We start from the raw sequence: 14,759 nt of genomic DNA on the forward strand, positions 1-14,759 counted from the left end.
GGTTACCAGGCAGCGAAACGGCTGAGGTCAAGGAGTACGAGCCTGACGGACGAGACTGCTTTATAGGCGCTCCTGTAGGAAAATAAATCAGCTAAGATCAATAAATTAGTAAAGAACCACAATATGCTGCAAAACAGCATTTATAAAATCCTGTTTTATAAAATGTAAGCGCACCAGACAGTCATGCAGCCACATTTATTTATTCATTCATTATGTTTCTCTGAACTTTCCAATTACCAATGTTTCCTAAGTCTGGGGTCTCAAACTCAATTCTTCAGGGGCTATTGCATTTAGAGGAGCAGGAAAAGAAGTTTTTAACCTCATGTATCTTCTTGGTAAAATATAGGTTTGAACAGAAATAAGTAAGATTTGTTGCTGGGCCAACTCACCATGCTTAGGAGCCTAAATTGCATCAGTAGCATCCTGTCCAGTTCTGCAGAGTCTTGCTGATGACTTAATTATTTAAATCAGACGTGCTGAAGCAGAGTTGGACATAAAAGTTGGGAGTGCTGGCCTAGTGGTTAGAGCAGTGTGCTTGCACTCAGAAAAGGATGCAAGTACCCGGTTTGATCCCCAGCGCCTGCTCTCTGGGTCCCTGAGCAAGACCCTTAACCCCAGATTGCTCCCCGGGCGCCACACATTGCAGCCCACTTCTCCCCTAGGGGATGGGTTAAAAGCAGAGAAACCACATTTTGTTGCTCTGTACTTGTGACAATGCAGTGGCAATAAAATTTAATTCTATTCTATTCTAAAAGTTGCAGGACATCATCAGAATTCACGGACTGACGTCTGAGAGCCCTGTTCCACGTATCCATGCAACTTAAGCGTTTTTAACCCGGTTCTTTGTACATTGAAGTCTTCACAGGACCTGCAGGTCAAGCACAGACACCCTAAGCAGTGTTTGCTCAGACCAAAGTCTGAAGTCAAAGGGCAGCTTTAAATGGGAGAAAAGGTGCACAAACTATCTTTGTTACTCTTGAGAAACACATTCTATTTTTAATATGGAGTATATGGATGACAAATTAGAAATAAAAAAATATATATATTTTACTTTGTTGAATTCAGTTCTCCTTTGTAGTGTGTGTGTGTGTGTGTGTGTGTGTGTGTGTGCGCGCGTGTGTGTGTGTGTGCTTACAAAGTACTGTTTTATACTTCAATGAGACCATCCATGAAAATCAGAGTGCAAAATTTGCAGACTGATTCCTTTCGCGTGTGTATTTAAGATCACGCGTCACATTGTTGTACAAGAAGAAATAACACAAGTCCTAATTTGACATGTATTACATATACATGTCTGTGTTTAATGTTACAAAACGCAACAAGCGTTCTGTAATTGATCATTTTCTGCCAATTACCTTTCTCATCACTCAACGCAAGCAATCATAGCTAAACGCTTGTTCAGTGTTGTTAAAAGGAATAACATTGCAACCATGGAAACATCTTAGACAACTGTACTTTTCACCTGACATGTGATACCAACACAGCAGTGAATTCAAACAGTGCATGATATTTTATTGCTTCTGTCACTTGTTTCTGTTTGTAACTTTAGAATGTGGGCTTAATACAGTTGCATTTAGAGGATTTTCTTTACTCCACATTGGGAATAAAAAGAAAAGAGGAAGAGTCTTGATAGGAAATGAAATGCTTTATTTTCTGGATTTAAAAAATTGAAGACTTTAGAAAAAAAAAAAAAAATTATCTGTCCTAGACCGATCCTTTTTGCCATTTACGTTGCATGTAATGAGCTTCAGCAAAGATCTCACTTTAGAACTGCAGCCAGCTGCTCGCCATGGAGACAGTGTTGTGTGTGATATAGCTACACCGCCTCTGCCCGAGGATAAATGTGTGGTGTAGTGCGTGTATGAACACAGAGCAGGGTGGGGCCTGTTTCTTCTCCAAGCAGCATTTCCCTCTGAGGAACAAACACTGGTTGGTAAGGCCGGGAGTTGACCCAGTTCCAAAACCACGCCATTTACTGGCAGGCATTAAAGGAAGTACAATAGGAAATTATAAATGAAATGGTAAAGATTACCCCTTTTAAGAACCTACAGCAGAATTGTAAGAGCAAGGACAGTGAGTTTTGAGGATTATTTTCTAAAATCTACAAACTTTATCTTCATATCTCTACTTATTTTGTCTTGTTTGAAGAAAGAGGCTGTGCATATTTACATTAGTGCATGTAATTACCACAATCTTAGCACTTGCTTGTATACAAATACACAACAAAAACATAGTTTCTCTAAGTTTTTTTTTTTTTTTAAGTTGCAGCAAATAATTATTTCTGTTATGGTGATCAACTTAATTGGTTTAGTGACTCACTCTGTGCTCACAAGGTCCTTCATTTGTTTGAATGACATAGGCCTCAAAAAGCCACGGCACGCAACCTGCAGCCGCACATGCAGCACAGTAGTCCTCGGTAGCTTTCAAGATTTTACTGTCAGAAGCGAGGGAAAATAATAAAAAAAAAACCTTGGAAAGAGAAAAGCTGGTTTAAGTTGTATACAGTAAGGCTTGTATTCACATACCCTGACACATTTGTTGTCAGCCCAGTTAAAATTGTAAAAAGCAACAGAATCTGAAGCTGAATCATTTAATCTTTCTTTTAAATTTGATGAATTCATTAAGTAGGAGAAAAAAAAAAGTCAAACAAAATCAGTAATACCACAATTATTAGAACCTCTCAACAACCCCTCACACCAGGATATAATCACGATGTGACTCAGAAGCCAGTTTCATATAGCCATTGGCAGCTAAGGTGGACCTAGACTCAAGTTTATCTTGTCACAGATACCAATGAGCAGGATAATAAGGGAGATTTCAAAAAATCTTGAAAGCTCACTATTAGAGATCTGCAGCAAAAAGTGACATCTTGTGGTCACCGAGTCTCTATAACAACAATTTGGCATTACGTGCCAACCAAGTGTTTGGGAACGATGCTTGAGGCAACAAAAAAAACAAAACAAAAAACTTTTCATCGTCCTACCTTGACAAACAAGAACATGCAACGTTTGCTCACCTTTTTGCCAAGCCGATCCAAGGGGGTCGGATGTGAAACGGAGGACAAACATGTGGAAAAGCACCATACGCCCACTGTTAGGGTACAGGGGAGAATCAGGTTCTTTTCCAAAGGCCCAAGGATCCTCTAGTGCAGGACATCCGAAACATTTTACAAAACGGTGAGGTTTTAAATCAGATTGGATTTTAACTGCCAGTAATTTGACAATGGGCCGTCATTAAATCGCTCAGCATAATGATCAAACACATTTGGGTAAAAGGTTTACCAGATAAAAAAATCAAATGCAAGTAGTATAAGAATAATACAATAATAGATAAGAGTAACACGACTATTTGCAGAGGGAGAACAACATGGCTCATATTTACATGTGCATTATTATGGGTTTGGGTCATGCAGATGTATTGCAAGAGGATATGATATATTATCATGCATAAATATATGTATATGCATGTTTAATATACCCTTACCAGAACCAGAACCCTGGGCAGCCTAAACTTAGTGTGCCAAGAGAAAGATCCTTCTGTCTCTGAGCTCCAACCTTCTGAAATTTGTCAGGATAAAAATATGTGTCGTCCTGGAGCAAAAGGTGGGTTGTACAAATTATTGACAGAACCAACTATTGTGCCACCGATCACCAGAAACAGTGGTCAATGAGATATGCCATTTTTTCCCCCACTGAATACTCAAACCAAAAAGGGTTGACTTTTCTATTTATTTCAGTGAGATTGAATAAAATATAATTTTAAAGGCTTTTTACACATGTTTACCAATGTGTGCCAATACATCTGGCCAGAAATCTATAAATAATGCTGCTATTCCTGCTGGTTCAGATGCTCTGGAAGGGTTGATTTTAGTTGTTGTTCAGCTAAAGCTTCATCATCCAGATCCAGTATTTCTATAAAGTGTTCAAGAGGAAAGAAACCCTGCCTGGGAGGAGAGACAAATCGTGGGTAAATTCTATGTTTTACAGGAAGAGAAACAAGTCATGTTTTATCCCTGATAAGCTGAAGGTACGTCATCCTCACAAGGAAGACTTAAGGGCGCCACTGCGTAATGGATCTATTTTTAGCCGCGTTCCTCGCTTACTGTGGTTGTTATCTCTGCACCAGTTTCTTTTGTTATGCTATGGCCCACTTGCTCACGTCAGGTGTTGTTCCCCCCCACCCCCCCTGCAGAGATGATATTCTGCCCTGCCACATAACCGCTGTTAGGGATGGCTTTGATTTTCCTCTAACCGCAAAGAACCGGACCGAAAAGACAATATTTGTAATGCCAAAAAGTGAAATGCTGTGCGTTGTAAAAATAAGTATGAAGTTATTCATCAAAGGAAGAGCTATTCCTACTCAGAGACACCAAAGACAGATGATGTCCTTTCATATATATAATATAATATAGTGTATTATATATACATATATATTATATAATATATTATTCAGGGAAAGTACACAGGAAGAAAAATGTTCCACTATCTCATGTTTGTGATGGAACATGTCTGAAGTATGACTTCCTGCCTGGCTGCAAATTCTGGTTTTTCAACTGTCTATTTTTTTTTTCTTCTTCTTCCTTTGATTAGTAAAGATCCTCCCCCTTTTCCCAGACAGTCCTTGCTAAGTTGTGAAAGCTAATTCTGCTCCTAATACTCAAGTAAAACATACAGTGCCAGAATTTGGACAGTATTACCATGCTGAGGGGATGATTTCTCTACCGGGGATATGGTTGCTGATTAAGGGGAAGATGGATGGGGCTAAATACATATAAGAGGCTGCAAAAATATTTCAATTGAGACACAAGTTTGCCTTCTCAGAGAAAAAGTGTCCTGATCATACATCCAGAGCAATAATGCTATGCCTATGGCTTTGATTAAATCCTGTGTGCTATAATGGTCCAATCTAAGTTCCAATTAAGAATTTGTGGCAATAATTGAAAAGTGACTTTCACATATGCTATCCGTGTAGTCTGATTTAAGATTGAGGTAGTTCACAAAGAAGAAAATGGTAAAAATGTATCTTTTAATGTGCAAAGGTGAAAGAGACATGCTCTAACAATTTATTAGCTGTAGATTCAGCAATAGGTGCTACTGCAAAGTGATAACTCCACCGGGAATGACCACAAATTCATGCCACATTTTTCCAATTTCCATCCATCCATCCATCCATCCATCCATCCATCCATCCATCCATCCATCTTCTTCCGCTTATCCGGGGTCGGGTCGCGAGGGTAGCAGCTTCAGTAGGGAGGCCCAGACGTCCCTCTCCCCAGCCACTTGGGCCAGCTCCTCAGGAGGAATCCCAAGGCGTTCCCAGGCCAGCCGGGAGACATAGTCCCTCCAGCGTGTCCTGGGTCTTCCCCTGGGCCTCCTCCCGGTGGGACGTGCCCGGAACACCTCACCAGGGAGGCGTCCAGGAGGCATCCTGACCAGATGCCCGAGCCACCTCAACTGGCTCCTCTCGAAGTGGAGGAGCAGCGGCTCTACTCTGAGTCCTCCCCGGATGACTGTCCTCACCCTATCTCTAAGGGAGAGCCCAGACACACTACGGAGAAAACTCATTTCAGCCGCTTGTATCCGGGATCTCGTTCTTTCGGTCACGACCCAAAGCTCATGACCATAGATGAGGGTAGGAACGTAGATCAACCGGTAAATCGAGAGCTTTGCCTTTTGGCTCAGCTCTCTCTTCACCACAACGGATCGGTACAGCGCCCGCTTCACAGCAGACGCCACACCAATCCGCCTGTCGATCTCCCGCTCCATCTTCCCCTCATTCGTGATTCCAATTTTTAATCATAAAACATGTACCACCTTTCGTTGGCCCGTCACTTTGACTCTCAAAAAGCTACACTGAACTTTTGTGGTTGTAACATGACAATGTGTGAAAAAGTTGGAATCAGATTTTTCAAGGCACCACACAAGAAGGCAGTTGGCAAAATAAATAAATACAAAAAAAGGTTGCAGAAGCAGGAATTCTTGCAATACTGTTGTGTTTCAAATGGTTTATTCTACTGGATTAAAACATAGGTCCACCAAAAATGCCTTAGGATGTCAGTTAATTCAAAGGACTTATCATCTCACCTTGGTAGCAGGTTTTTTTTTCTCTCACATAATTTTTGAATATTAAAATGCTTCAATTTTGTTTCACTAGAAATGCAAAAACCTTAAAAAAAACTATATACTTTGTTGCTGGAAAGACCCATCATCAGGTTTATTTAATCTGTTTTAAACAACTAGGACCTTCATGCTAAACCTGAAGCTTTCAGGGCTACTCGACTCAAGGTCAACATCTGATATTTACTACACTGTCTGTTCAACAAAAAACAAAACTAATTAAGAAAAAAAAAGGACAATTTATGAGAAACACCGTTTATTGTTATGATGGTGGTGTAACAGTAAGAAAACCGGAGGGGAACTTCTCTAAACAGTTGCTGTAGAAATGCAATTCTGACCTTAACAGGACGTGATCAATTTTCATAGCTGAGGCTTTATGTTGTTGCAGGGTGTTGGAGTGAAAGAGGAGGAAACAGGATGAAGACAGGAAGGAAGGAGTAGGGGGACAGCCTGGGTTGAATTGAAAGAATAAACCACAGGAACAAAGACAAATGGGTGGGACAGGACGGGAAGAAGTGCGCGGAGAAACGTGCACACAGCGATATTGAGGATCTGCTGAGCTGGGCAATTTTCCTCCCAATGCGCTGTAAACTGATATACGGCGCATTCCAAAAGTAGTGAAACCTCATGAATTTTTCACACGCATTTTCCGTATTGCTTCAATAACCACAGATGTTGATGTGTTTCACTGGGACTTTGTGTGACAGGCCGACACTAAGTAGTGCATTGTATTAAAATGTAGGGAAACGGATAAGTGTTTCTCAAAATGTGCACAAATCAAAGTCTGAAAAGCGCAGTGTCCATTTGTCTTATCAGTTGGATTTTGGTCTGGACATCCATGGGACCATCCTAACACGTGAATACGCTTTGATCTAAACCGTTCCATTGTAGCTCTGGCTGTGTGGTCATGCCGGTGGTCATGTTGGAAACTTCCGGTCTTCTGCAAAGGTCACCCTTTATTTATTTTTCCATCTGACCAGCTTTTCTGTCACTGGTGAAGAAAAGCATCCCTTAAAGTATGATGTGCCACCACTATGTTTCTTAATCAGGATGGTGTGCTCATGTGTTTATGTGTAGAGGTTAGTTTTAATTTAGATCTCGTTCGACCAGAACGCCTTCTTCCACGTGCTTGCTGTGTCCTCAACATGGTTTGTGACAAACTGCAAATAGGGATTTCTCATAACCTACTTTTTGCAATTGCTTACTTCTTGTCAATCCTCCATAAAGACCATATTGTTGGAGCCCACAATTGATTGCCCAGGGAATGTCAACAGATTATTATTATTTATTTATTTTTAGTTGTGAATATCTGAAGCTTCTTCAGAACTACAATGGGTCTCTTGGGTGTTTCTCTGATTACTTGACAGTGCTCAATGAGTTTCTCAAAGCTGCAAGTCCTCTTTTACAGTTCTTTTACCCACAATGTTTCTGCCGTGTTCCTATGGTCTTCATAATGCTGCTTATCCAACAATGTTGTAAAGGATGACATTAGGAGGGTTAGTGTGACAGGGGAGTATGGTGAGGAATGGAGGCTTGGTGAACCACTGTGGTGCGCATTCTATTTAAAACTTATGAACTAGTATTAATTATAAAATGTTCATATTTTATATTTCAGGTTTCCGTAATAGAAAAACTGGCATATGATACATATTTTCAGCATGATTTTTTCAAATCAGCTTTAATGATAAAAATAAGACTGCCTATAACTACAAGCATGAGTATTACAAGGTCACTAGTAATTGTATTTCGATCAAGAATATATCAGAATTTACTGATATAGGATGCGATTCTGTTTATTCATGGATTAAAACTTTATTGATAACTTTTTGAATTCTATATGCTCACTTTTATTGAGGTTTTTCCCCATATGCGTTTTCCAAGCTGGCATATTTGCTGAAGCAAACAATGGTATCATAAACCTTAGTGAACCATTAGGAATAGGGTTGATTGTTATATTGTCACTAACTTAGTATATGATATGTATTTTATATATTTATTTATGCGGATAGTTTCAAAGATTTATATTTACATGACAAGGATATGTATGTAGTGTATATTTAATTTGTGATTATATATTTATATGGATATTTGGGAAATGTATATATGGTATATATTAATAAATATGAATTATGTAGTTGGGATATCTGTTTAGTTACTAACTGAAGAGTAGTTAAAAAGGGGTGGGAAATTTTAAAACGGTGTACTTCGTCCCATTCCTTTTTCGAACAATGTGCGGTGTTTTGTCATGTCTGAAGCACTTTTTTTTTTATTATTATTATTATTATTTTGTTTTTACAAATAGTTACATACATTTCCCCCTCTTTTTAAAATATGTATACATGTTCGACATAAACTAAACTAGTTTCAAAAAAAACAACACCCGGACGTCATTTCGTTACGCAGAGGCGTTTAATTAACGTCAGAGGGGACGTCGGTGTTTGTGCATCGACCGTGCGCATGCGCCAGGCCTTCAGAGGAAGGAAATAATGTCGATAGAGGACCCGTTTTTCGTTGTAAAGGGGTAAGAAATAAAAAAGAAATAGCCGAAAAGCCCACTTTGCTTTGTAACGTGTAGTTATAAATACTTGTGATCAACCACACACGGGTATTTTTTTGTCACTTTAAGTGAAGTTATGCCAGAAGGGTTAGCTATGCTGTTAGCTGTAGCTAGCTAACGTGTATAAACACAGTGTCAACGTGTTTATGTTTGTGAATATAAGTAAAAGACATGCTTAACAACCCGTGATTCATTTTTGTTTCACTTCGCCGTTAACTGAAATGACCCCGGCTGCTATGAATGAGTGTAGCGTAGTGATTTAGCCAGGGGCGAATCTGGTGTCTCTGAAGGGTGCAGTTAATCGGCTGCTAGGTTCCGCGTTATAATGTTTGTTTGATGTGTGCCTTTGGTTTCCAGGGAGGTGCAGAAGGCCCTCTCCCGTGCTCGGGGTCTGTTTGACAGATGGGAGGAACTGTTACAGGAGGGGACACAGGTGAGCTCTGGTGGATATTTGACAGCCGTGCTTTTCTAAATAACCCACTCACTCACTCCAAACCCTAGTGGGCTTAGCCAGTGTTTTATCTGGTCAAAGATTTTCTAAAAAAGAAAAGAAAATAAGAGTCACCATTTGCACAAAACCCAACAGGAACAGAAATGTAAACATGGTGTTATGTACACATTAAAGATCCAAGAGTGATGTGTTACAGAGGGGAAAATGTGAAAGCGGCTACAGTGCCTTGCAGAAGTATGCATATAAATGGAGCTTTTTCACATTTTTCCACGTTACAATCATAAATTGCAATGACTTTAAATTAAGTTTCTGTGAATATTCAATGCAAAACAGCAAATAACTGTGAGCTGGAAGCAAAACGATGCATGAGTTTCAGCATTTCTTTCAAATAAAATTTTGAAAAGTGTGGCAAGGATTGGTATTCTGCCCCCGCCCCAAAGATAGTAGCTTATAGCGCCAACTTTTGCTAAATTTACAGCTTCAACTCTTTTAGTAGGGTACGTCTCCACCAGCTTTGCACATCTACAGGCTGAATTTTCTCTCCATTCGTCTCAAACTCAGTCAGGTTGGATCCAGAGTGTGTAAACATACATTTTGACATCTTGCCACAGAAGTATAGTTGTAATGAATCTTATTTCATCTAAACTATTCCGTTCATGTTGTTGTGTTGTTGTCCTGTATGGAGGACAACACATGCATATTAGTATTGTTTCTTCCAGGAGTGCTCTGCATTTAGCTCCATCCTTTTTTCAGCAAACTCTGACCAAATGTCATGTGTCCCTGAGAGACAAAACTATTCCACAGCATAATCCTGCCACCACCATGTTCCACTGTGTGCGGTCTCTGGCAAAGTGCAGATGCTTTATTTAACGTCTGTTTTGCCCAAAGATGATCAACTTTGGTCTCTACATGTTTGCAGTGTCCATTAAATGGCTTGTGACAAACTGCAAATGGGACTTCTTATGGCTTTCTTTCAGCACGGCTTGCTTCACACCGTTCTTGAGTTTAAGGCCTTTATTGTGCAGTGCCCAACTAATAGTGCTCCATCTAATTCGCCTACTTGAGCTGTTGGTGTCTGCAACTCCTCAAGAGTTACCATAGCTTTTTGGCCGCTTCTCAGATTAATGGAGTCCTCTTCCAGCCCATCAGTTTAGGTCTAAATTTACGTCTGGGTAGGTTTGTAGTTTTACCATACTCTTTCCAGTTTTGGTTGACTGACTAAGCAGTTCTCCATAAGATGTTCAAAGTTTGGCACACAGTTTTATAACTCAGCTCTGCTTTAAACCTCTCCACAACTTCATCACTGATCTCTTTGCTGTATTCTTTGGTCTTAATGGTGCTTTTTCTTCACTAATGGTCCCTGACAAACCCTTGTGGCTTTGACAAAACAGTATATTAAGATCAAATCACACCCATTGACAAATTATGTATTTATTTATGTATGTAAAACTGCTGACATTGGAATTTATAGAAGGTAATCAGTGTAAAGGGGGTTGGATACAAATCCACAACACTGTTTTCAGATTTGTATTTGTAAAAATCATGTATAATTTTCCTTTTAATGTACAGCACATTGGTCGCCCATGCAGTTTTAAGGTACTGAGTGACTTTTCAGTGTTCAGAATGGTTTTGAAAAATCTGATCATTTCTTTTGCGTGTTTTCATCAGCTTTCAATGACTCTCAGAAAAACTTGTCCTCTTGTTTTTTTCACTTTGATCAGTGAAAACTCAGAGATGGTCTTAGTGTAATCATTTCTAAGCTCTACAAATCTTAAGTCAGTATATTCTGCAATAAAAAGTGATGCTTAGTGATTAAACGGTGCGTAACTGTTTGTTGTTGCTGAGTGTCTGTTGGTGTCTGGGCTCAGGTGAGTCGGGATGAGCTGGACTGGAGTGCCAATGAGCTGAGGAACTGTCTGCGGGCCATCGACTGGGACCTGGAGGATCTCAGCGAAACTATCAGTATCCTTTATTACGGACCAATCTCCTCACACTAATCCCGCTGAACTTTTGGTTTGGATGAACATCAGAATTCAGATATTTGCTTTATCCTAGCATTTTATTATTTTATTAGCTTTATGACTATTTACTTATACAAAATAATAGAGCAAAGATCTGAAATGCCAAAGGGAATTAATTCATTTTAGAAAATATTTTAAATAAGGCTAAATATGCAACTAAAAGTAGCAGCAGTCTATTTATTGAGGAATCTCTTAAGTGTCATTTTAAAAAGGCAGTTTATTTAATTTTTAAACACAGAATCTTCTTTCTGCATTGTATGCTTTCTAAATGTTTTATATCAAAGCCCAGCTATGTCAGCTGGTTTAGCTACTTGGCAGAATGTTGTATTTTTTAATACAATGTATTTGAAATGTAAACACTTAAGAACATTTTGATGGGTCCTTAACTGGGTCAGGCATTGTGGAGTCAAACCCAGGGAAGTTCAAGCTGGGCGAAAATGAGCTTCAGGAGAGGAGAGGCTTTGTGGAGCGAACCAGGAAGTCTGTTCAGGTAACTTCATCACTGCAGATTTATTTTGGTTTATGCAATTATTATATCTATCATTATCCAGCTGTCTATACATGATCAAATAAAGAAAATGAATGGAACTTGATAGTAAAATATGTTTGTAAATATACCGATATGTCATATTGTGGGGAAGGGATCAAGTGGATCAAAAGTTGTACCAACTTGATCTGCTTATGTATTTATTTATTTATTAACTGAGTAATATGACCCAACACAATATTACTTTTTCTTGCTTGCTTGGGGCGACTGTGGCGCAGGTAGTTAGGGAGTTCATCCTGCAATTGCAATTACAATTGGGGTCGTCGAACTAGTTAAAGTGCTATACAAGTACAAGCCATTTACCATTTTACCATTTCTTGTAGGGCTGGGTATCATCTAGGATGAGCCGATTCGATGCGATTCTCGGTGCATAGCTCAGCTTGATTTGATTTGACTCCAATATCGATATTTATTACTTTCAAATTAATGCTCAAAGTCATTCAATCAACAAAACCAGCCAAATATTATATTTATGTTCTATATTAACAGGAAAATAAAGTACATTTGGTTCAATGCATTTAACGTATCACAGAAACCAAAAACGTGCCCAAACGTATTATTTTAGGGACGAAGGCGCTTCTAAAATCCTGTCGGCCATTCCGCAAATTCGTCTCACTTGCACTTCTTTGCCCCTTAGGGGTTGGGAGGTATATTAATATTGAAAGCCAGAATATCGATATTAAATCGTTTTAAAAAATATCAATATTAATGTTTGTATCAATCTTTATGCACGGCCCTAATTTCTTGTACGTTTATTTATTTATTTTTGCTTTTACTGAAAACCATTTGTGAAACAGTAAATGCAAAACAACCTTGCAGAGATCTTTAAAAGTGAGATTATACATTCTGTGATTTTAAACGTCTGAATGTTTATTATTAATTATGGTCACTATGTTGGTCAACCCTCTGTGTTGATGAAAGAAAAATGGTTTCTTGTTTATCTGTTCATGTTTAAAGAATGACCATTATAGAAATCTCTGTAGTAAGTTATTAGTGAGGTTTTGTGTTTAGCCTTTAAGAGTTGGTTAAAACTGGAAAAATTACAGAAACTCTACAGTTTACAAAGTTGGAAATACATTTTCCATCAAGATGTTTGTCAGGTTATAATTGGATTTAATGTAATGTTGGAACAGTTTATAAAATGTTCTTAACTGTCTTCAATATGAGAGTAAACGAAACTGTTAAATGTTGTTTAAGATTCATTTTCTCATGCGCCCATCGTTATTAAGTTTGCCTCTTGGCCAAAAGTGTGTTTAGTTTCAAAGCAGATGTTCACCTCCTTCTGTTCACTCTGTCAGGAGAGAGGACTGCACAGGTAATGCAAAGCTGTGATCTGACCATCGACGTGTTGGCAATCAAACACTCGCCGTTGTGTATGTTAAGTTGCACAACGCCCTTTGTGCTTTTACTGTTTTTACTGGAAGCAGACCTGAGTTATTGATACACGTCATTTTGTTTGTTGTCACAGCTGTGGAGAAACTCTTCGCTTAAAGAGAATCTGTGTTTAAGGTGTACATATAATAGAAAATGAGTCGTTTTTAGCACCACGCAAAAGTAAAGGTACCATGTCTAAAATAGATCTGAAGGGAATTGGGTCCTTTGAGACAATAGAGAACTTGGCTGAGCGGGATTAAAACACTTTTTGACATTTCAGTGAGCTGATTATTGAGTCTAGGTAAGCGAGAGAAAGAGCAATATTATTAATATGAAATTAGGCAGGCTTTTAAAAAGACTTTTATGTTGCTGTGTGTGGAATAACAGATCTAAAATGTGTGTTTGTAGGAGATGAAAGATCAGTTGTCCAGCCCTTCTGCTGTGGCTCAGGCAGAGAAAAGGAACAGACAGGTCAGTGCTCCCTTTAAACTCAGAACAATCCACAGATTTCTCTGGAACTTTAAAAACAGCATGGCCTTCTTTGCTCTACCTTCTCAGATGTTATTTTTATGTATTTGGATCTTTTGTGTTTGTTGTCCTTGGCCTGTTGGCTTTAAAGGAACAGGACCGGTCAACTGGATTGGAGGCTCATCTGGTGTCGGCCAACTCTAGGTACATCCAGGAGCAGCAGGAGCAGCAGCAGGTAAAACAGGAGGCTGAACTGGTGCACAGGCTAATTGAAGGGCGGGTAGAAGTCTTGGAGGGGGGGAGGAACATTTTTAAGCAAGAATTAGATGCGGAGTAGCGATAGGAGGGCTATTAAAATAAAGTTCAAGGAAGAGTGAGCGTTTCTATCAGGTTTATACCTTCTATAACAATAGGCGTGAAAATTCAGAAAGGAAAGCAGCCACTGAAAAGTTATTTTTTAATTTTATTTAACCTTTATTTCACCAAGAAAATCCCACTTAGATTAAGAATCTCTTCAAGAGAATCCTCACCAAGACCTGGCAGCAGCACACATAACACATGACAACCACAAACACACAAAACATTGCATAAAAGAAGATTAAAAAATGAACACCATCACATTTAGAATAATGAAACTTCCCCCAATTAAAATATTTAGAGACAAACACTTCCCTCTCGAGATGTCTGAGCAAGCTTAAAAAACATTGAGTGACCGCAACACTTTTAAAATGGTTCCATCCAATTCCGTTTTAAGTTTGGAATTTAGGGACAGAAAGTAAAAACAAGTTCTCACAACGAAGAGAATTTACATATATGTAGGCCGGTAAATAAGCGGGAAACTGTCCGTGTGTGACGACAGAGTCAAAGATATCCATTAAACCCGTGCAGGTTTAAACCTTTTAAACCTGTTATGAATCTTACAGCTCCATGAAGAACAGTGTCCAGTGAATCAAGACATTTAAGAGAAGCATGCATGTACAGAATGTCACCATAATCCACAACATGAATATAACCTCAACCAGTCACTTTTTAGCCTCAAGAGAGACACAATCTGGTCCTAAACTAAAACCCCAATCTTAATTTCACCAATTGTTCATCATAGGGTGCAAAAGACAAATAATCATCAATTGAAAATCCTAAATGCTTATATTGTGACACTTTTTCAATGTCTAAACCTTGACCTGTCGTGACAACTGGAAGGTCCTCACCTGTGAAATTTGCATTA

At 38.9% G+C, this 14,759-nt stretch overlaps 1 protein-coding gene across 2 annotated transcripts in view; it reads left to right on the top strand.

Moving 5' to 3' along the window:
- Positions 1-8,533: 8,533 nt before the first annotated feature.
- The window catches only part of LOC105937058 (syntaxin-10), a 33,282-nt gene continuing 27,056 nt past the window's right edge, over positions 8,534-14,759 (top strand). Inside the window, exons 1-6 of one of the 2 annotated variants that reach the window (XM_036144878.1) lie at positions 8,534-8,637; positions 9,031-9,106; positions 10,993-11,086; positions 11,541-11,635; positions 13,475-13,537; positions 13,686-13,769. In XM_036144878.1, coding sequence (XP_036000771.1) covers positions 8,603-8,637; positions 9,031-9,106; positions 10,993-11,086; positions 11,541-11,635; positions 13,475-13,537; positions 13,686-13,769 — 447 coding nt within the window. In that variant the 5' untranslated portion in view covers positions 8,534-8,602. The remainder of the gene's footprint in view (positions 8,638-9,030; positions 9,107-10,992; positions 11,087-11,540; positions 11,636-13,474; positions 13,538-13,685; positions 13,770-14,759) is intronic. The other variant, XM_036144877.1, reaches the window with a different exon arrangement.

The sequence above is a fragment of the Fundulus heteroclitus genome, chromosome 13, assembly GCF_011125445.2.
Source record: "Fundulus heteroclitus isolate FHET01 chromosome 13, MU-UCD_Fhet_4.1, whole genome shotgun sequence".
NCBI classification, from domain to species: domain Eukaryota; kingdom Metazoa; phylum Chordata; class Actinopteri; order Cyprinodontiformes; family Fundulidae; genus Fundulus; species Fundulus heteroclitus.